Source organism: Vipera berus (genome assembly GCF_964194415.1).
Source record: "Vipera berus genome assembly, chromosome: 4".
NCBI classification, from domain to species: domain Eukaryota; kingdom Metazoa; phylum Chordata; class Lepidosauria; order Squamata; family Viperidae; genus Vipera; species Vipera berus.
The window spans coordinates 108,714,893-108,739,032 of NC_138206.1; the positions used below are offsets into that span (position 1 = coordinate 108,714,893).

Here is a 24,140-nt window from a genome sequence, read left to right on the forward strand (position 1 = left end):
CGAAAGCCAAATATTTTATATATATTGGACACAGTGGGGCTGTGCAAATGATCTACATGGGAAGGATGTGATACATCGATAAATTACAAAATAAAGTAAGTATACAACTGACATTTCACTAACACTTTAGAGCCCCCAGTTTTGGAACTATTGAGACATGCAGCATATGGCCATCCAAACATGCAACAACAATAGTAAACTATCACAATATTCAATCCACAAAGTACTGAAAGAATTCTAAAATTAATGCTTTGCTGATATTCAAACACCAGAGGGAGCTAACATCCTAAAAATTGTTACATGAAGTTGTCACGGCAGATATATATATATATATATATATATATATATATATATATATATATATATATATATATATATATATATATATATATATATATATATATATATATATATATATATATATGTATATATATATATTGCAACACCATTATAAAGTTTGTAAAGCAATTTATCTGCATGCAATTTCAAACAACTAAAACTTATAGCACAACACGGAAGCTGTCACTCTTCCCAAATAATCTCTATGAGGCCTGTTTTTAAATTTGAAATACAAATATGCAGATTAATACTCAGCAGAATTATGCAAACTAATTTACAAAGCATACATTTATCCTTTGAAACAAGGTAAGCTGTTATGCTATTTTTTTTAAAAAAAATCCACTCAGTGTACGTCTCTTTTTAAGTGGGAATTATTTTTAAACAGTAGGTTTATTTCTTAAAAAAAGACTTTCAAGAAGCTGTAGTATACTTTAAAGTATATTAAATTCATGTGTCACTTTCTACACTCCCAAAATATTGAAACAAACAAATCCTTTATTTAGAGCTTACAACTTATTTAAAGCTTAAAACTTGCTACCTCATCATTAAACGTTATTTACCAATATAGGCAATTAAATAGGCTATTTCACTGTTAAATAAATTATAACCCTAGAATCCTGAAGTTACGTACCTTTGAAGGAGGTAAAAGTACAGGATTTCACAAAATCTGGATTAGAGTACCTTAAGCTGAGGTAGTCAAAATTGTATGCCAACAAATGTTAATTCTTTTATACAAAGAAATATAATGATTTGCGAGGGCGTGTGTTTTTAATTATTTTTAACAGTAGTCACAGAATGAGTTAAAGCACTGAACTCTCCAATCACTGAAAGTCCCATCCTGATATATGATGACTCTTTAAATCTGCTGATCCTAATTACATGAGAAATGTATGAATAATGCAGAGATATTACAAGCACATGAGAGAATGAGAAATACACATCTGAACTTTACATTCAGATATCCTATGATACATTCATTTATGACTGAGATTAAGTAATGAGTCATCATCAGGAAAGCCGTCAACTGTTAAAACTATTTTTGTATGCAATTTAATTTTATTACACTATTTTTCCTTGAATATTCCGGTCAGCAGAGTCCAAGACCAACAAATATGTGATACATTAAGCTAAAGTATTTCAGAATGGTAGAATCTGATCTGTTATTCTGCCAAACGACTAATAACTTATTCACACAAATGCAACAACAAAAAAGGTTTATTATAAAATAAAGAAGTATAATTCATACTTCAAACTGCCTCCCACTAGAAAATTAATGTATTGGAAACCTTATTTGGTTTTACAAATAGGTTTTTCCTCCCCACAATTTCATCCAGAGCTCAGATGCTCACTGTACTGGAAACAGCATCTAAACTCTTAAAACTTAAAGCTCTCTAATCGGTAATTAGATGCTACACAAATGAATACTGGGACTATTTAGTACTTTCAATTAGATCTCCAAAAGACAGCTCAAGCATCATGTAGCATCTGTGTGAAGCTTCTTAAAGCACCTGTGTCCTTCCCAAGAGTCACAGAATACAGGTAATTGACTTACAACAGTGTGTTCAATGACTGCTCAAAGTTACAACAGCATTGACAAAAATGACTTATGATTGTTTTTTCACTGACAATCATTGCAGCATTCCCCGGGGTCACCTGCTCAAACTTCAGGTGCGGGGCAACTGGCATGTACTTATGACAGTTACAGTGTCCCCAAGGTGATTACATGACCCTCTGACAAGCAAAGTCAAGGGGAAGCCAGAGTCACTTAAGAACTGTGTAAACAACAACTGCAGCAGTTCACTTAACACAGGGGTCTTCAAACTTAGCCCTTTTATGACTTCTGGACTTCAACTCCCAGCAATCCTCAGCCAGGCACGCTAGCTGAGGAATTCTGGGAGTTGAAGTCCACAACTCACAAAAGGGCCAAGTTTGAAGACCCCTGACTTAACAAGTGTGGCAAGAAAAAATGTAAAATGGGGCAAAACTGACTTAACTTTCTCACTTAGCAACAGAAATTTTAGGCTCAACTGCGGTCATTAAGTCAAGGACAATTCGTACTTGGTGAAGGCAACCCTGTCATTCTGAAAGAAGGTATGGTTGCTTTAATTTGTTGGTGCATGATTGCCCCAAAGGATTTCTGGGAGATCAAATTCAAAGCAAAGCATATATGATAAATACGTTGAGTGCCTTCCAGCACTCTAGAGCAGACATGTCAAAACTTGCGATGTCACAACGTATCTGGACAGTTTTGCCATTGCCGGCAATGGGGTGGGCACGGCTTCTGCGTGATGCGTTTGGCCCACGGGCCGGCAGTTTGACACCCCTGCTGTAGAATGAGGATGACCTGCGCTACCTCATTCAGGGTGTCTGGCCTTTTAAGCAAAATGCCTCTGTAATTATTCTCCATAATGAAAAGAACTAATTATCCTTATAAACAAAAATTCACACATGCATAACGTGTCGAAATATGCCCTACCTTGCTCTGTGCAGCTCACTTCTAAATAAATCTGTGTGGGACTGCCATTTGTTATTTATTTATTTCAATGTTATTGGTTTATTCCAGGGGTCAGCAACCTGAAACAGTGAAAGAGCCACTCGGAACCGGTTCCCTCACAAAAGGAAAAACTGGGAGCCGCAAAAAATGTGTGCACATGCGCATACATGCGCGCATGCGTAGAACAGGGTTTGACTGAAGAGTGGAGCCAAGGCGAGATATGCACCTACCCTGCATATTTGAATTGATTGGTTGAACTTTTTTAGTCCCGCTTTTTTGTTTTTTGGACTGCACATGGCAGAGGACTGGGAGCCGCAGGAGACGGCTGAAAGAGCCGCATGCGGCTCCGGAGCCGCGGGTTGCAGACCTCTGGTTTATTCCATTTGTACAGCCACCCATCTGAAACCAGTGAGTCTGGGTGGCGAACCATCATAAAAACCGTTAAAACAGTCAAAACCACAATACAAAAAAAAACCTTAAAGGCAAATAACAGCCGAGATATATTATAATCCATCAGTGTCTGTATTCCGTTTTATTAGGACTATAATCTTACTGCATGCACTAGGACAGGGGTCTCCAACCATGGCAACTTTAAGACTTGTGGACTTCAACTCCCAGAAGCTGACTGAGGAATTCTGGGAGTTGAAGACCACAAGTCTTAAAAGTTGCCATGGTTGGGGACCCCTGCAATAGGATATTTCCAAACAGAAATGAACAGATTTGCAATGTAAGTCACTTTCTTTTATGAAAGTATTATAATTCATTTGAGAGGGTAAGTTCATTTAGAAAAGGAAAAGATTTTTTTTTAAAAAAAAATGTCTGCCGTAAATGAACTTCACTGCAAAATCTAAACTTCACAGAATGGAATCATACCTCTGGTGGACTCAGGAATATTTCATCAAACAGACTCCTAGACTCCCTAAATTGGCCGTGCTAAGCATGTAAAGAAAATAAGACAGAAGAGCTAAACGTGTGTTAAATTACAAGTCATTCTATCTCTGTAAATTAATTTTTAAATAAAATTTAACAATGAAGTTAAATCAAGGACATAGAAACCCAGTAATTCAAATTTTGAAGAAAAAAAAATAACGGTAAATTATTCCTACATAAACACGTACAGTGAATTTTGCTCAAGCCTTTGTAGCTGACTCATTGCATTTTTTTGTACAAAAAATAGAATGCAATGTAATAATAATGTATATATAATATACATAGAATATAATCCAATAATGAAATATTTTTTTAAAAAAAAACCTGCTTACTGGTCTCCATACAAGATTATATTATATTTATTACATGCTTTCTTGGATTGCCTGGACAGTATATAATATGCATCATAAAAATATTGTTGTTAACACAACGTGCACAGTATTTTTTTTTATCCCATTTATATCCCGCCCTTCTCCAAAGATTCAGGGCGGCTTACAATCTAAGAATCACAAATCAATGTGCTTAGCAATAGCCTTCATTCTATGTATATGCCTGCTTATTAGGGCTTTCGGGGGGGCCCAAGCGGTATTATTACAAAGTCAGCTTATTGCCCCCAACAATCTGGGTCCTCATTTTACCTACCTCGGAAGGATGGAAGGCTGAGTCAACCTTGAGCCTGGTGGGACTCGAACCTGCACTAATTGCAGGCAGCTGGTGTTACTTAAGGAGGCATTAGCCCACTGCTCCACCAAGGCTCTTTTTACAGATTAAAACCTGGAAAATGTCATCCCAACTGAAATAAAAGGGGCTAGCCTGTATAAATTCTTCTACTAGCAGCCTAGGAAGCTGAGCACCTGATGTAGCATAATCATATGGTGCTTTAACTGGTGACACTATCAGATTAAACGTAACCCATCAATATCTACAGAAATCTATCAGGAATCAGGGGGGGAAAAAGCCGCTACTGCTGCATGTCAAAGTCCTGGAAAAAGCCACTGCATTGATTGAGTTTCCAAATACAGGTAGTCCTCAACTTACAAGAGTTCATTTGGTGACCGGTCAAAGTTGCAATGGCACTGAAAAATGTGACTTAGGGCCATTGTTCACACTTAACGACCACTGCAGCAGCCACAGGGTCATGTGATCAAACTTCAGATGCTTGGCAACTGGCTCGTATTTATGACGGTTGCACGGTTGCGTGATCCCCATTTGTGACCTTCTGACAATCAAAGTTGATGGGGAAGCCAGATTCACTTAATAACCATGTTACACAGTAAACAATTGCAGTGATTCACTTAACAACTGTGGCAAGAAAGGTCGTAAAAAAGGGGCAAAACTCGCTTAATAACTGTCTTGCTTAGCAACAGAGACTTGGGGCTCAATTGTGGCCGTAAATCGAGGACCACCTGTATGCTGCACTTGCTTGGGTGGTTAACTCTTGTGCAAAGTCTGAGGTCTACCTTTCGGCAATCAAAAGTTTTGAAACAATTAAAAGCCTCCACACTTAAATACGAAATACGTATCCTTAAAAAAAAACAACTACGCAAACATGAAGAACTGGGACATGACTTAATACAGTGCATACAAAACGCGGACTTGTGTAGTGTAGTTTCCAAAGGGTGCATTTACGTAGCACGATCTGCTTACTCACTCTGTGGGCTGCTGCTTCTGCTGCAACAGCTGCCAATGCTGCAGCTTTGGCCTTCTCTGCCTCATCGTAAGTAGGAAGAGAAGTAGCTACGCTGTATGGAGGTGGCACTGGGTAAAATTCATTAGGTGATTCCACTTCTGTAAAAAAAAAATGAGACTCATCTGGGTGGAAATAAACAAGCCGAGGCTGAATCCAGATAAGACAAAGCTGCTCTTAGTTCAACACAGTTCTCTGCCAGCCATTGTCTCTAAGAGGAAGCTTGGATGGGTGGACAGGGTGCTGTTGTGGTGGAGTTGTTTGGAGTGTACCATGCTCGATTTGTTTTGTAGCTGCTGGTATGTGGCTGCAACCTGCTTCTCTTTCTTGATCCTGATTGTGTTTCCTGTTTTTTATTGCTCGTTTTGTTGTTTGATGTGGCTGGTCATTGACCGAATAAACACGTTTCAAATTCAAATTCAGATTTCAAGTTCTCTAGAGGAAGCAAGTCTATGACCTAGGACAGACATGTCAAACACAAGGCCCAGGGGCCAGATCTGGCCACCGAAGTGGTTTCATGTGGCCCATGAAGCCATCCTGGAAACAGTGAGGGAACGGCCCCCACTGCCTTGGCCCTGGCCCAGAGACCCTCCTTCTGCCAGAGACCCTCAGATCTGTCCCACTCCTGCCCAGGCCCCCACAGGCACCCTTGATGCGAATGATGTAGAGCTGGCCACGCCCATCCAGTAGGCCATATGCACTCGCCCATCCAGTAGGCCACGCCCACCCTGGCCACGCCCATCCGGCCCCCTGAGGGCAACTGCAATGCTGATGTGGCCCTCAATGAAATTGAGTTTGACACCCCTGACCTAGGACCTACTTCTTGGTGGACAATTGGAAGCTATGCCTAAAGGAATCTTGTCTAGCTAGCTATACTTGATGCACACTGTCACTACAGTCTTTCGTGGGAAGGCAAAGAGGCCTTTGTGGCAGTAACTGGCACTTTCATCATAACCAGCTTTGGTACTGTAAGGTGCTTCACATTCCCCTTTAAAGGCCAGTTTGAAACAAATGTTGATTTAAAGTAGAGTGGCCCACATATTACCTGCCACTAAATGCTGTAGGAACAATACATCTATGCTGTATGCCTTGCAGTGGGTGACAGTAGAATTCTGGGTGCAGTTTAAAAGTCCTATGTAGCAGGGTGTGGAATGATCTCTTTCAACTAGAATCAGCTAATCCACTATGACTATCTGGGAAACACTGTGTGCAATTCTCCAGTACTATAAAAGTGCACAGGAAGGGTGGGGGAGGCAGAGAGAGGAGGCATTATCATGCTGCCCGTATTATGGAACAGCTCAGTTTGCTCCCATGCGGTTTGGTTTTCTGGATGGAGGTCAAAATGGATCTCACCCGAAGAGTTTAACTTCAAATGGGAAAAAACTCATAGGGATGTTTCAACTTATTCCATTAGATTTTTTTTATTATTATTTCAATGTATGTGTTACATTTTTATTATTATAAGACTGGTTTTGTGGCTTTATATTTACATCCATGTTTTTGCACTGGTGAGTTATACGATCTAGATTAATTTGCTCTTATTTGCCAAGTTATATTCGTTTAATTATTGTAACTAATCCTGGATAGCGTGTCCTGTTTTCTACAAGTCGCAATCCCCATTTCCTACCCTACAAGAAACCCATGTCTTTTTAAAATGGTATGTACACATTTGTACACGTACGCATCCCCTAAAACCAAGAAAACACCCTTGCTTTCTATGCAATTACGGTTATTTAAAATTAAATCAATTAAATCAAAGATTTTTTTTTAAAAAAATCATGATTATTCTGTTGGAGTATAATCCGAGTTTAATCAATATCAATTAAATAAAAAACCCTAATCTCATAATGCATAGAGAGGAAGGCATGATTGGACAAATTAATTGCATGAAATCCAATTTAGCCTGTTTGTACTGATATGTGAAACAAAACCATTTGACTTTTGCATGAAAGAACTGAGCAAAGCAACTTTAAGCAGGTCAGCAGAGGCAGGCATAGGAGTGCTGGTGGCACTATTTCAGCATTGCTAAAAATACCTGGGGTGGTTATATAATCACGAAAAAAGACAGTACCTGTTGGTGCAGCTGCTTCTGTAGCGATGCTACAATAAGGTGGAGGGGAAGTATCCACTTCAGGTGAAGATGCCTCTGTTTGACAAGCTGGTGCAGTTTGCGTAGAAGTGGACGGTTGTTCAACTGTAGATTCTGCAGGATCATCTTCATTATGAAGCTTTAAAGAAAAACACATGGAATTAAATATATGCACCCCAATATGACATTTGACTAGATAATGTGTACTTAAGTGTTTGTGCTATAAGTAAACAAGAGAGTAATACTTTATCTTCCAAGCACTCAGACACTTAAGAGTTCTGTGTTGCTTTCATCTTGACTACCATGGAGATCAAAAGCATTACGGGTGACACGTTTTTCTCCCAGCCCTTCTATACTCGTCATGTTGTATGTTTTCTCCCTGATATTAATTGTATAGTGGGAGAATCCAGAATTAAGTGCGGAAAGTATTTCAAAACGATTTCTCTACTTAGCATCTAACTCCCTTCTTGCAACTGATTCTTGAATCTGATTACAGCTTACTGGTAGAAGGTGGTTCCCCCCTCAAATTCTCCTCTTCCTTCTGGTAATTATGGTAGCAGTGCTATGAAAAAGAATAGTGGGGTAAAATTGTCTGAAAAACAATTCCTGTTGCTATCCAAGCAATGCAAAAAAAAAAAAAAGAAAGAAGAAGTCACACCAACCTGATGATTTTAACCATCCATTTTAACTTGGCAGCCCAAGGAAACAACATGTCAGAACCCATTTCTTTAGCGGGGGGGGGGGGAGGAAGGTGGAGGGGGGGGGACTTTAGCTAGTTCAGTCTTTTCTTTTCCCATCTGAGGGTTCTGCCGTTCTCCTGGGGAGGGGGGGCGGGGAAGATCGAGGGAATCATTTTGTATCTTTTTTTCTTTCACTTAGCTGCTGCAATGTATCCTTCTCCACTTCCTCTATCTGCTTGCTCTTTGAACTGATTCCACCCTTGATGCCAACCTTAGGTGAGAAAGGAATGTGCCTCCGGGCATCTGGCTTATCTCTCGCTGCAGAAAAGGTGTGAAGGCCCAACGACACGTTTTCACAGCCTTGGGAAGGGAGTATTATCAGCCTCATTCCCACAGCGGACTTAACACCTGTGGATGGGCTCGTTTGAACTGACCGGATGAACTATTGGGGTGGGCTTTACTTTTTGCTCCTTTAATCTATTGATTTGAGCAGGAAACCCTCAGATCCTGCCTTCCATGCCTGCTGTCAGCTTCTCCTAATAAAAGTTCCTTTGGGGATGAAATCATCTGCTTTCTTGGGAAGAGGTTTTCAAGTGGGTCCTTACACAACAGCCAACGACATCAACACCCCAATCAATCCAATAAGAAGCCACACCCAACCAGGTACCACATAAATACAATGCATAGAATAGGGATGGCAAACTTTTTAGAGACTGCAACCCAAAACCCACTTATGTATCGTCGTGTGCCAGGTGGACGTGGCCCATTGGGTGGGCATGGCTGTGGTGGTAACGGCAGATTGGGTGGGACTAAGAAGTTCAATCAATCAATTCCAATTTTGCAAGATTTTTTTTCCCGCGAGAAGTTGAAATTGATTGATTGAACCTTTTTTTTTTTGCACACGGCAGCGGAGGCCTAAAGCGAAAAGGTTTTATAAAACCCAGCTGAAGCCCTAGGACTGGGGCAACGGTGCGCGTGCCCACAGAGAGGGCTCTGTGTGCCACCTGTGGCACCCGTGCCATAGGTTCGCCACCACAGGCATAGAACAACCCAAAGCACACATTTCAGTACAGAGTTCTCTGAGGATGGGCTCTAGCACAAATCCAAAAGCTCATTGTTTGTACTTCAGAGTTGCCTAGCAATCCGTAAGATTTGAAGTAAAAAAAGAATTAAAAAAAACCTATTTCATTATCTGTACTCTAACGTCGCACCTGTGCCCTAACAATCATAGTTAACCAAGAACAGGCAACGATATAAGTTGCCAAGGAGTTGTTTTTTTAAAAAAAAAAAAACTTTGTAGTCTAGAGCCCCAAGATACAATCAGCACATCAAGACACAACACAAAGTAGGCAAAATAGAATTTCAAAATATACACAAGATATTTGTATCTTTGAATCCTCCATCACTCACACACGTGTGTGTTCATGAAATTTCACTCACACACGTGTGTGTTCATGAAATTACACAGAGAGAACGATGCTAATGCAGTCAACACTATGATAGTACCTAGAAGAACGAGAAACTTGGTATTTTTAAAAACGTCCGTTACACTTGCCTTCTGACGAGCTCTGCTGTCTTGTAGCTTAAATTTATTATCTTTTACCCTGGGAATGGCAAAAGAGAATTTGCCCCTTTTCTGGGTTCCACTTTTCAGCTATTTGTAAAGTTCAACTTTACTTCCATTTGGTTTTCTCCTCCCAAGGCTAAGTAATAACTGGCTACCTGAATCTCTGCTCATAGAATTTAATTTCTAGTTTCATTTGACTGATCTACTGACTGGATCTCCAAACTCGACATTAAACTCTGAAATGTTATTTCTGTTTTCCTCTTAGGTTTTATAATTGCTTCTTTTTTTAAAAAAAAAATTCTTTTAACTGTTCTAACTTGTAAATATGAAGTGCTTTTAATTCTGTGTGTGACCAGCCATACGCTAAATAAATAAATAAATCTGACTGATCAACAATAATTCTGTATCATGGATTGCAATAGGTGTTCTAAGCAGGGTTTTTTTCATGCTGAATTTAAGCATGAAAACAGATCCGTTTCTATCAGACTTAGTTTTTTTTTAGGACTCCATCTTCGTTACGCTGTTCAATTAGTGATGTTACAGTTGTGTATTTTAACTTTAGTACCGTAATTACAACAATCGCTGAGCAAAGTCCAATTTATTATTGCTCTCTAACATCAACATCAACATCAACAACTGCTAAGCTTGTAAGCCGCCCTGAGTCTTCGGAGAAGGGCGGGATATAAATGGAATTAAAATAAATAAATAAATAAACATAAAGGTAAAAGGCCTGATAACAAGGACAGAACAGCAGAATGCAGGTTAAGTCATGTTCGGACATGTCTACATATGAACGCCCAGTCCCTCCTGGCAGCAGTTCTTTCGTCAGTCTGGTGTCAGAGCTCACAACTGATTGTATCGTGCATATCATGACCATAAAATTCTGGAAATAACCCTGACACTTTCTGTTATTTGCGTGGCGAGTTGAGATTTAAAATCTCAGAAATAAAACTTCATCCCACTTATCAAAAAAATGCTACGAGGTTTATCTGGGTTGAGAAGTGAGTGAACAAGGTAAGAAAATTAAGGACCTAGTATTTGCTGTATGAGATTTTATTAGACTTCCAAAAGGGTGGTTTCAGAGTTTGCACTCTTTGGTGTCTGCCACTCCTATTGTTTGGAGGAAGCAAAAAACAACCACCATTCATCAGATTGCTATTTCTGCCTAACAAGAACAATGATCATGAGTTTTAACATATTTCTCTTCCAAGATGATGTAGTGTTTTGTAAAGATGTTAGCTCGATGAAGCATTAAATGAAGCTCAAAAGCGTTAAATGAGGCTGCGTGGAAATAATTCACAAACGTCTGCAAAAATATTTCTGGAAAATCATCCAGAAGAAAACTCTTGCAATATAATGAGTGATCTCCTGAAGTTCTACCAAGCTACATGTTTACTCTTGGGCCCTTGCTTGGATTTTTATCCTGAAACTTTGGTGCACTCAGCAATGAGACGGTGAGCAATTTGACCAGGGCACGGCAGGTGGAGTCCCAGTATACCGGCGGACTACTGCTGGGCCCTTAGGAAAGATGCTCCTGAAATCAAGCAATGCTTCTCAAGCAATGCTTCTATTTAGGTAACACTTGTGTGCTTTAATTAACATGTAAATATAAGTTATGGTCAAGTAAAGCTATATGTCATGAAATAATCTTGTCTGATAAACAATCTATTCAAATTCTGCGTAAAAATTGCAAGATAATTCTGTTTATCTGAATTTTTGGGAGGGAGGGGGTTCCCCATGTTAAAAGTTCCAAGTATCATGTTTCTTCTTAGCACAATGAGCTGAAATTATGCAGGCACACAAGAATCCAGAAACTTCTTGCAAGCAATTTATTGCAGAGAAGAGGCCACCATTAAAAAAAAAATCAGCAGCTGCTGAGAACTATTTATTTATTTATAAGATTTGTTTGTATGTTTGTTTTACATGTTTGCATTTCTTGCACAATGCTGGCCCCATACACTTAATGCAAAGGACTGCCTATTTATTATAAAGTTATACCATTATAAAGTTATAAATAACGTTATTTTCTTTTAGGTAGAGACACAATTTCCCTCTGTTCCTGGTTTTGGTAACAACCTCAAAATTTTAATCCAATATTGCTGCTATTTCTACTTTATCAAGTGGGACTTTCCTAATGGTTAATATTAAATTAAGACCAGTCAATACTCTTGCTTCTGTGAAGAAAAGCTGTCAGCCAGGCAAGAATTTACTGAAGAGATCAGGTTTGAAAGATTTCTGGATAATTAAAACATCACATCATGACTATTCATTATCCTTTTGAACTATCTGCAAGCATATTTTAGAAAGCTTAATTCTTATCATTTCCAAGTTGGGGGACTGTTGGTCTATGGAAAGCTTTCAAAACTGGTACTTTATGCTGCACTGCTTAGGTTCAGCTGTTTCCAAAAATGTCTCTGTGCCTAATTTTGTTTTGTACTTTATATTTTATGTTCAAACCACACATCACCGATTCTGCACATTTGCCTATATAATTTCAGATAATCTGCAGAGGTCTTCTAGTCTGACCCCGTGTTCAAGCAGGAGACCCTATAGCACAGGTCCCCAACCTTTTGCGAACCAGGGACCAGTTCTGTGTAGACAGGTTTTTCCGTGGACCGGAGGATGCGTGGTTTTGTGTGCTGCCTGCATCTCGTGGATGGGGCTTTGCTTGTTTGTGTGGACCGGTTGCTGGCATGCTGTGGCCCGGTACTGGTCCACGGACCGGGGGTTGGGGACCCCTGCCCTATAGCATTCTGGATAAAAGGACTGAATTTAAAGCTTTTATGTACTATAAAATAAACACTGAACAAATACGATTCTTCACTATGCTGGCATTCACACAGAATGCTAAATAATGATGGATACATCCAGATGTGATGCAAGAGGGCTAGATTTACTCTCCTTGTTCTTTTGTTTCATTCACCTCCGCTTCTTTTACCAGCATGACCAGGTACAGGAAGTCCTCCACTTACGACCTTTCATTTAGTGACCGTTCAAAGTTACAACAGCAGTGAAAAAAGTGACTTCTGACCTATTTTCACACATACGACCATAGCAGCAGGCCCATGGTCACGTGATCAAAATTTGGCCGCTTAGCAACTGACTCATATTTACGGTGTCTGCAGTATCCCGGAGTTATGTGATTCTCCCTTTGCGACCTTCTGACAAGCAAAGTCAGTGAGAAGCCAGACCCACTTAACAACCGTGTTACTAACTTTAACACAACTTCAATGATTCATTTAACAACTGTGCTAAGGAAGGAAACAAAGGGGGGCAAAACTCACTTAACGACTGTCTTGCTTGGCAACAGAAGTTTTGGGCTCAATTGTGGTCGTAAGTCGAAAACCACCTGTATACAGCTGCTTAATATAATGTCCAAACCAAGACTTTCATTTTGATGACCCCAGGAAAATTAAGCTGTTAAATAAGTTTACTCTTGGACTGTTTCCTTGTTTAAAATTATGATCAAAGGTTTAATTTCACATCATTACCAACTTTAATCTCTTGTATTCATTGGAAGAATAGGCAGATTATATGCAGTTCAGTTACAGTAAGCCAAGATTTACTATAATACAGATTTAACATTAGGTACAAATTTTGTTACTATGTCAAAACAAACAAACTCCTGGGTAGCAAATTATCTAAACAGTACAAGGTAAAACACAAAATTTGAACTAAAAATAAGGTAAAACACAAAATTTGAACTAAAAATATTCAGTCTGATCACTTTTAAGGATAATTCATAATATGTTCATAAAGTAGAACAGCTGAAAAACATAAACAATGCACATTAAGGATGAACACATTCCTCTATTCATTATGTTTTTAGTTACACTATTTTCGAATAAAAGAAAATATTGAAACAGTAGCAAAATACTCCATATGTGTAGTAAGAGTCATGGATCTTCAAAGGAGAAAATGATTTATCTCTTGAACTCTCTAGAAGTCCAAAAGAGTATATTTACATTTTTTAGCGGTGCTACAAATTAAAATGTGTTATGCAGTTTTCCGGTCCTCTCACTGCCACTGAGATAATAATTTAATTTATTAAATTGAATAAATGCTGGCTGATTCTTGGTGGTTTACAAATTGTTAAAACATTTAAAAACGAGTAACCATTCAAAAATACACAAAAGCAAAGGAAAAGAGATGGCAGGGGAGAAAAACCTCGATGGGAAGAAGGAAAAGGAAGCAAAGAGTTATCAATCCTTCTCAACAAGTCCTGGCCAAAGAGCCTCACCTTCAGGGTCCTTTAAAATATCAGTAGGGTAGGGGCCACTCCAATTTTTGAGGAGCCTCATTCCATAAATAAGGCAGATGCTAAAATGGAGGAGGTACGTTTCTAGAAGTTCAAGGCATGTTTCCATAGCTCCTGGTTTATTTAATTTATTTAATGTATTTAATTTTATTTATTTATTTATTTATAAAATTTATTGGCTGCCCATTTTACCATATAGTATCTCTAGGTGAAGGGACGCGGTGGCTCAGTGGGTTAGGACGCTGAGCTTGTCGATCAGAAGGTCGGCAGTTTGGCGGGTCGAATCCCGAGTGCCGCGTAACAGAGTGAGCGCCTGTTACTCGTCCCAGCTTCTGCCAACCTAGCAGTTCGAAAGCATGTAAAAATGCAAGTAGAAAAATAGGGACCACTATGGTGGGAAGGTAACAGCGTTCCGTGCGCCTTTGGCGTCTAGTCATGCCGGCCACATGACCACGGAGACGTCCTTGGACAAGCGCTGGCTCTTCGGCTTTGAAACAGAGATGAGCACTGGCCCCTAGAGTTGGAAACGACTAGCACGCATGTGCAGGGGAAACTTTACCTTTACCTTATCTCTTAGATGGCTTATAGTTTCATCTAAGCTAAAACATGAAAAGTCAAAATCAAACATTAAAATCAAAGACACATGGGGAGGGCACGGGCAGAGTGGGGTGTGTGTGTGAGGTGGGATCTGTTATTACTCAATCAATCACCTCCACTGCACTGTTCCTCCACTGGAGCCCCAAGCCAACTGGCAAAGCCACATTTTTAGATACAAGGGTTGGGGCCAATCTCACACCGAGGGGAGGCAAGGTGTTCCAGAGGGCAGGAGCAACATCAGAGAAGACCCCTCCTCCTTCCGGATCCCACCAGCCGGAATATTTGAGCTGACGGGACCCACAGCATGCCCCCTCTGTTGGCACGAGTGGTACAGGCCAATCCCAGAGGGGTGAGATGGTCCCTCAAGCAATCTGGACCCCTGCCATGAAGGGCTTTAGAGGGGATCCCCAACACCTTGAATTGCACCTGGAAGCAGATTGGTAACTAAGAGCCTTGGTGGAGCAGTGGGCTAATGCCTTCTTCAGTAACACCAGCTGCCTGCAATTAGTGCAGGTTCGCATCCCACCAGGCTCAAGGTTGACTCAGCCTTCCATCCTTCCAAGGTAGGTAAAATGAGGACCCAGATTGTTGGGGGCAATAAGCTGACTTTGTAATAATGCCGCTTGGGGGTGTGTGTGAAAGCCCTAATAAGCAGGCATATACATAAAATAAAGGCTATTGCTAAGCACATTGGTTTGTGCTTAAACTGTAAGCCACCCTGAGTCTTCGGAGAAGGGCGGGATATAAATGGGATTAAAATAAAAAATAAAAATAAATAAATAAACTAATGCAGCTCGCAGAGCGGTGGTTACAGGGACCATACTTGGGGCCCCCCAAACTACCCACACTGCTGCACTCTGCATCAGCTGTAGCTTCCGAATGCTCTTCAAGGGTAGCCCAAAGTAGAGCACATTACAATAGTCCAGTCATGAGATGACTAGGGACTGAATGACTGAATGACTTGGTTCCAATTGATGACTGTTAACTAGAGGAGGAGATTGTGCTTTGATACTATGTGCTCAGGGGAGGGGAATTCAGATTTTGGCTTAATGTCTTGGTTCCGACAGATGAAACTCTTCAAAGAACTTTGAGGCATTGTTTACCTTAAAGAATCTTTATTCAAGAAGCATAACTTTGGCACTTACATAGTCCAACCCAAAATCTGAATTCCTCTCCCCTGAGCACATAGTATCAAACCACAATCCCCTCCTCTAATTAACAGTCATAAATCACATTCTCTAATTAGTTTGAAATGCAGGCTTTCCCTCCAGTTCTCCAACCCGCCAATTCTTATCATCTCTTATTTCAATAACCTTGGTTCTCACACTAGGTTCAGTACTGTTATGTCTAGCTAAACTCCCATGCACATTCCTCCTCCTCCTTCTCCTCCCCCCTAGCATCATCTAATTGTAACTCTAAGAGTAAAACATAAGAAGGAAGATGGTTGCATCTCCATCTGTTGTCAAAGCAAAAACATCCGATGTTAGCAGCGTTGACACTGAGCTTGTTTAATATCAGTGGATGCCATTGTTGAATCAGCGGAACCCAGAGCACATCAACTCTACCACATCAAACTGGCCAATCAGATACAATGGGAAATGGGCCGTTCCTCAAGTAAACAAGGCCGTATGTCATGAAAGACTTTATAGGTAGCAACCAATACTTCAATTGCACTCAAAAGCAAGTCGCAATCAGTACAGCTCATGCAGCAGAGGTTTTACATGGGCACATGGAAGAATGCCCATTACCTCTCATGCTGCTGCATTTTGATCCAGCTGGAAATTCCAGGTGGTATTCAAGAGCAAGCCCTTGTAGCATGTATAACTAAACTAAACTAAACTAAACTATTGCAGTAATCAAGCCATGAGGTGACCAGGGCAGGACGGACTGCCTGAAGGGACAGCGAATCCAGGAAGGTAAACAAAATAACTCTAGTGAAATCTTTACTTTTACTTACCATGTTATCTACATTATCATAGTTATCTAACTATGTTAGACTGAAACTGGACACACATATACAAAATTCATGAGCCCTGCCAGCAATTAGACAGTTACCAATTCTCTCTCCGCTCATGAAGGTTAAGTTATTGCCCACAGTTGCACAATTAAATAGAAACACGTATTTTAACACTTCCCAAATAAAAGTCTCATGACAGGCAAGAAGAAATCTACAAGGGTTTCTGAGGTGATTAAGGGAGGATAGAAACTTGACTCTAAAGCTTGCCAAGATATGTTTGCTTAAGAAAAAAAATCTAATTACGATACACGTAAAGCAGATTTAATTAAATACAAAACAGATTTCACATGACAAGAAAAGATAACAGGGCAAGGATTAAACAGCTATGCTAAAAAGTCGGCAAGCTTTTTTTTTTGGGCAGCTGGGGACCACATTAAATATATTTGGAAGGCAAAATGAGCAGGTTGATTCTACAAAATGAGCAAGGCCATGTAACACACATAGTAATGGAGACTATGATTTTCACCATTCAAATGATCATGTTACAGACCTAAGGAGCTGTTTTTAAGTTCACATATTTTCTTCCTCTTTTCCTGTGAAGTCCTCACAACACATGAGATCAGATTCTGGTAATCGATCTGGAGAAACTTCCAAAACACACAGAATGAAACAAACAAGATAGAAATAGCAAGCAAAGTACACGTTGTGGAATTCTCTACCACTTTACCAGTAGTACCAGGGAACACATCCACATTTTCCTGTGCAACAAAATAATGCATTATATCTGTTTGTGTGTGCATTTGTGTACCAAAGCAGTCCAGTATTCTGGGCAATTTGGCTAGGAGAGAGATAGGAGACCTTACCAAGGAGCAGTCAGCAACCTGATGAACTGCAGACCAACTGCTTTTACCATATCTCCACTACAGCTGTTAACCTGATCCAGACCACTTTTAAACTTTATTTTTTTCTTTTGTAAAATTGCCTCTGCACACAAAATTGTGTCCATTCCATTATTTCCAGGTGAGTTGGGCAGATAGACAGATGGATTCTCAAACCTCTTTTAAAATATTCTTTCCAATATTCTACTGGGTTGGGGGGGAAAAAGAACCAGAGGGATGGGTAACCCCTTCTACTTGATTTAATCTCTATATCACAAGCAAATGCAAAATACCTCAAATTATGACCTTTTGTTAAGGTTACAGGCATGAAATACAAAAATTGCAATGAAATATATATAAAATGAATCTTCAAAAAGAATAGACACAGAAGAAATAATGTTCTTTAAATACGAGTTCCTTGCAATTAAACCTAGTTGGGTAAGACTAACTATCAGTAAAGTTGATTAGAAAGAGACAGGGCAGAGAATATAAAATTCAGAATAAAGCACTGATGTAACCTGAGAGGTCAGCATTCTTACCAACAGATTGCAATTGAAAAAATTTAAGAAACAGAGAAGGAGTCCATGTTCCAGAGTCAGAGCTTCTCAAACCATCATTTGTGATCCTTGAAAACTCATTCCAAATTGTCCTCCAGAAACACTGCAGAGCAGAAGTCTAAGAGTTACTGAATCAGCCCTGAACTTGATTCCCCACTGACTCAACCTCAAAACTATTTTGACCAGAATCATTTTGTCAAGCTTGTTAATAAGGCCTAAGATGATTTTCATATCATCTTATTCTGCAACAACTAAGAGACAGGATTATTATGAACAGGACTTGCAAGCCCAGCCAGAAAAAACCAAACCTACTGTATTTAAATTCAGCTTTGGGAGTACCACACCTTTCACCCCTGCTGTATAAATCAAAAGCTGCTTGTAGTGAGTGGTATGACTGGGTCTATATATTGAATAAGTAGGTGTGGGTCTCAAATCTCCTCTCCTCAAAACCATCTGGATTTTTATATCCTGGCCCTGCCTCCAGTATTGGGACAGCAATTTGGAAATCCCTGTTGCTACCACCTATCTTCCCTGTTGCCCCCTTCTGGGATGCCTTACTCTGAAAGTTCCCCGAATTCCAAAGTGTTTGAGGGGAACAAGATTCTTATATCTTGAAATTTCTTCCTGAAAATTAAAACTGGAGGGGGGGGGGGAGGAAGATTTCTATAACTCAGCCTCCTAGCTGGATAGGATGTTCCAAGAGGATTCACCTCTGCTTTGGGGGATAGACACTAACTAACTCATGAAAGAGTAAATCGGGCTCCTCTTTAACTTCATAGAATAAAATGCAAGCTGTCAACATTAGTGCAGGTAAATGAATATTCTTCCCTTCGGACTGCAACTTAAAAGGAGAACCTTTTGCTTTAAAAGGACCCAATTATTATTATTTTTTCCCCTTTTATCTAGGAGAAGTAAGGGTTGGAGTATCAAATTCTCTGTGTGCATGCCAAAGTGGGTTTTATCCTCTTCTGAAATTTTGAACTGTAGTCGAAATGAGGACATATGTATTCTATGTCAGAGCCTGCAGCTTGCACTACAGCATTATATTCTTCCATACACTCAAGTACTTAATGAATTATACTTTACCATGAGTCACCTACTAAGTAACATTGAATTTAAACAAAAAGCAGAAGACATTTTTCTATAAATGAAAAGGAAAATCTTCTGAAGAGCTTCCATTAGCATTCCGGTCAGTTACCTTAACGTTAGTTTTTCAATGGAAAACCTACAACAGAAAAGCTGCTTGGATTATTTGAAACTTGAAGAAGCTTGATATCCAAACAATACTATTTCGATTATACTGTTGACAAAGTTTACCATGTCTATTTTTCAAATTTGGAATATTTTAATTTGCTTTGAGGTTATGAGGTTATTTCTGAATATTGCTTGGAACCTGCATTTGTGGGAGAATGGACTATCTGGATGTCTTTTGGATATTTTTTTAAAAACTCACAATGTTACACCAATTTTGTCTCTGTAGCGGCTGCTAGTTTATTTCGATATACATTTCAATGTGCTGATTCTGCCCTTTGCTAAGAGCAATGATAAATGACTACAATTTCTCTAGAGTTATGTACAACTCCCAGCATCCTCACCAACGGCCAGAGATCCTGAAGGTATAATTTTGTAACTTTATATGTCTCATATGGGGTTTTAAGTTATTTTTAATTGCTTCTACTCTTTTTGTTTATTTTCCACTGCAGATTTTGCCAAATGTTTTTCTGGTGTTTTTTTTAAACAGTTTTAACATTTTCCGTTTTCCATTGAATGTCACTTGACAGTTGAATTCTGTTCAAAATCTGACTCAGAAGCAGTCATAATAAAAACAAGACCTTGCTTGAATAATTAACCAGTTATCTTCAACTCCCCTTACTTTGTCCAAACATATTCTACAACGTATCTGGCTATCTCAAATTTTCCTTACTTTTTGGAGCTACGTTCTACACTGTATCTAGAATGATGTAATAAAAGGGAAAGTCAACACAGATTGCTTTCTACACTATGACAATTCTTTTGCTGTAGCGATAGAAACCAATCAAAAGTTTAAAAATATAGCTGATAGGATGGAAATGCAGAGCAGGGCATTTGTGTTATAAAATATGCACCTGGAGAAGGGGGGGGGGGATTTCAGCAGGAACACTGTGGTTTCGTGGAGCAGAGGCAGCACATTCCAGAGAAAAGTTCAAATTAAGGGTCTGTGCAATCTTGAACTGGATAGGGGAGGGAGGAACAGCTTCAGGGTAACCATACCCTATAATCACTCAGAGTATATCTATTAGGTTATAAGATTATAGCTTTACTATAGTAAGATTCTGTACATGAGATATAAGCAAATAAAGAATTGAACTCGATTGGGTTTCACTGTGTCTTTTTTGGCCTGACAATTTGCTTCCTTCCCATAGCAATGTTAATATTTAAGATTACAATGTTTGCTTACAAACAGAAATAAAACAGACCTAAGGAAGTCTGGCCACTGATAAGTACATTTGAAAACAGTTCACCCGGTTACAATGTATCCAATCAGAACATGAATAAGCGTGAATGAAATAAAACTTAATTTAAGCCAAATGGGTATAAAGGTTATCAATCTGCATATTTTAGGGGGAAAAACTGGGTGGACCAGAACAGTGGCCCCCATCCTTTTGGTCACCAGGGACCGGTTCCGTGGAGAGAGGGTTTTCCACGGACTGGAGGGGGACGTGGTTTCACATGCTGCCTGCATCCCAAGGATGGGGTTTCGCTTCTTTGCGCGGCCAGGTTTTTGGCATGCCACAGACCAGAGTCAGTCCATGGACTGGGGATTGGGGACGCCTGGACAAGAATAAATTTTATTTTATTTTATTTATTTATTTTAATTCCATTTATATCCCGCCCTTCTCCGAAGACTCAGGGCGGCTTACAAGCTTAGCAGTAGCCTTCATTCTATGTATATGCCTGCTTATTAGGGCTTTCATACACCCCCCAAGCGGCATTATTACAAAGTCAGCTTAATTGCCCCCAACAATCTGGGTCCTCATTTTACCTACCTCAGAAGGATGGAAGGCTGAGTCAACCTTGAGCCTGGTGGGATGCGAACCTGCACTAATTTAATTTATTTAATTTATTTAATTAATTTAATTTATTTAATTAATTTATTTAATTTATTTATTTAATTAATTTAATTTAATTTAGGTTACATAAACCTAAATCTCTAATGATAAGGTGAAACTGTCCAACTATAAAAGAATATGAAGGGACAGAGTTATAGCGACACTAAAAACTAAATATTTACTTGATTAAAATTCAATAAACAGATTAAATCTATTGGAAATAAGGGATATCCATTAAATGTCAACATTAGGCAACTATAACTGCCAGTGATGGATCAAAAAGAAAATGACACTATTTCTGTGGAAAATATTTCAACAAGCATGATATGCACAACAACAAAAAGAAACTGGGATACCAAAGTTGGAGAAATGGAAGATCTTAGAATGATGGGAACATCTGGATTAGTAATGCCTTTAAAACAGTCATGTGTAGAAAGTTCTTGTTTCTTTTGAAAACCTAATTCAACCTACATAAATACAGACTGCGTAAAAATCAACAATTTGTGTTATTCTGATGTTGTCTAATAGGAAACGGAAGATGGAAAAGTACTATTTAATAACAGCAGGTGGGAAAAGCAAGGTCTTACACCAAATGCGCAGGTATAAAATAGGTGGTTCCTGGCTAAATAGTAATTATGGTGACAGGGATGTAAGAGTCCTAGGGTCAACCATGTCAGTATCAGTCAGAAGTAGACTGCAGCTGCCAAAAAACCCAAAACAGTCCTGGGCTGCATCAACAGAGGGATAGTATCAAGACCTCATGAAGTTGTTCTGTACCAGCCTGCTACCGGCCCTGCAGAATAGGCAGGGACAACCCCTTTTACAAGAAGGCAAGAGGCTGGAACTAAGCCTGCCAAATTTATAGCTACAAAAGCAAACAAGACACGAACCATGAAACAGGAGCTATTCAAGCGGTTGCCTTCAGCAAACCAGCCCTCCCACGCATTCCCCTTTTATACAGTTCAGGGCGTGGCTTCTCTCTGCCTCCTTCCGAGGTGCCCCATTGCCTTCCTCTGTTTACTCCTGATTGACTGCCTCCTGCGTCGGGCGCCCTTGAACAGGGCCAGCTGTGGGTCATCTTCATCCACGCTGTCAGGTTCACACAGCTGGGTCTGCATCGTGACCAGGTGGGAGGGGCCTGGCTGAGGGCTCTCATCAGCAAGCTCTCCAACCCCCTCAGCAAGCTCTTCAACACCCCCCTCCTCCTCTGAGTCGTCCGACCCAACTGCCGAACCCACAGGCTGACCCTGAATCACAACAGAAGTGATAGTATCACTTTATAGTGGACTGGTAAGATCACATTTGAAATACTGCATCCAATTTTTGTCAACGTGACACAAAAAAATAAATAAATGTTGAGACTCTAGGAAGAGGACGAAGAGCCAACAAAGATAATAAGGAGACTGGAGATTAAGGCATATTATGAATAGTTGAGGGATCAGGTTATGTCTAATCTAATGGAGACAAGGACCAGTAGTGACCTGATAGAACTCTTCAAATATTTGTGGGCTGCCACTGACAGAAAGAGGTCAGCCCCTTCTCTAAAGCACTTGAGGGCAGGATAAGATGTAATGGGTAGAAAATTATTAGAGAGATCCAACTTAGAATTAAGGAGAAATTTGCTGACAGTGAGAACAATTAATCAATGGACTGGCTTTCCTCTGGAAGCTAGGGTGCTCCATCACTGGATGTTTACAAAAAAAGTCTGCACAACCCATTTGTCTGAAATGGTATAGATCTCCTGTCGAGCAGAGGGTTGGACTAGAAGACCTCCAAGGTCCCTTCCAACCATTTTCTATTTTCTAATCAGTCAGTGCACTTCCAGGCACCTACTTTGAAAGTTAGTGAAGTACCATAATCAAAAATGCAGGTTAAACTTAGAAAATTAAGGAAATCAGGAGAGCCACCATGATACCAACATGGCAAAAGATGAAAAGATTCAAGTGATTTTCAGAATAAATTATCATCACAGGGAGAGAAAGAGCAAGGATGAAAGCCTTAAGCAACACTGACATGAGGTAAGCAGATACACGACTCCACAAATCGAGCAAGGAAAGATCTCATTTGCAGGTATTTTCAAATGCAGGAATATAAGCAGATGATGAAAATGAAAAATATATATATTTCAAATAAGATCAGAGCAATGTCAAAATTCACAGCTAGATAGAATCTGAAGAGTTATCACAGATGACATACTTGTCCACATCAGAGGATTGGTGATGAAGATAACAGAACGCAGAGATGGCAAAATTTACTTGTTTGGTTACAGAAAGATCAGTAACTACGCTTATTAATGACTGGAAACTCTTAATGAAAAAAGAGAAAAATAAACTTGTGATTTATCAGTTTGAAGATTAGAAAGGGCTGCTTACGGAAAGTGCCAAAGAGAAATGCCAAATGAACAGGAAGTAAGTTGTTAATTGAAGAAGACTTAGAGCAGCTAGTAAAAGTGAAATGGAAAGAAAAAAGCCAGGACAATGGTAAATACCAAGACCTGCAAGCTTAGTGAACCTGGAGTGGACAATGAAGTGAAAGTGGTAAATAGTGATAGAATGCAAGAAGATAACAGACTAGAAGACATAATACTTTGCAACACTGAGATAAATAGAAGTCATTTAGTCAGCCAGCTGGATCGGATCAAAGAAATTATTGGAAGACCTTGGATAGTTATTACTGTACTCAGGGCAAGTCAAGAATGGTGAGCATTTGTACACTGGCCTGGCATCCTCCTCACCATAACTGCTGAAAGCTCGTAAGATCTTTAATGGAACACCATAATATCGTAAGGCCTTATACAAGAACATAAATATTTTTAGATTCTAGCCACTTTTAATATTTATGCAAATGGGGCTCTAATCACTAACCATAAAAAAATTGCTTTGTAGACACTATAATAATGTGACATGAACAACGTGGCCCCAGTTGGTATGATGTTGTTAAATGATACATAAACTGTAAGTTACAAATATAATCTGCCTGGTACAAAACAGTCTTAAACCAAAAGTAAACAAACTGATT

The 24,140-nt window shown here is 39.5% G+C and overlaps 1 protein-coding gene across 4 annotated transcripts in view; it reads right to left on the reverse strand.

The window, feature by feature from the left end:
• Positions 1-24,140, reverse strand: part of NDFIP2 (Nedd4 family interacting protein 2) — a 42,459-nt gene that overhangs the window by 12,439 nt on the left and 5,880 nt on the right. For 3 of the 4 annotated variants that reach the window (XR_014026318.1, XR_014026319.1, XM_081326858.1), the window contains exons 2-4: positions 7,522-7,678; positions 5,415-5,551; positions 3,707-3,766 (exon numbers count right to left, since the gene is read on the reverse strand). Coding sequence is in view for 2 of the 4 variants with exons in the window: in XM_081326858.1 (XP_081182984.1) it covers positions 3,707-3,766; positions 5,415-5,551; positions 7,522-7,678 (354 nt within the window). In the remaining 2 variants the exon portion in view is untranslated. The remainder of the gene's footprint in view (positions 1-3,706; positions 3,767-5,414; positions 5,552-7,521; positions 7,679-24,140) is intronic. The other variant, XM_081326859.1, reaches the window with a different exon arrangement.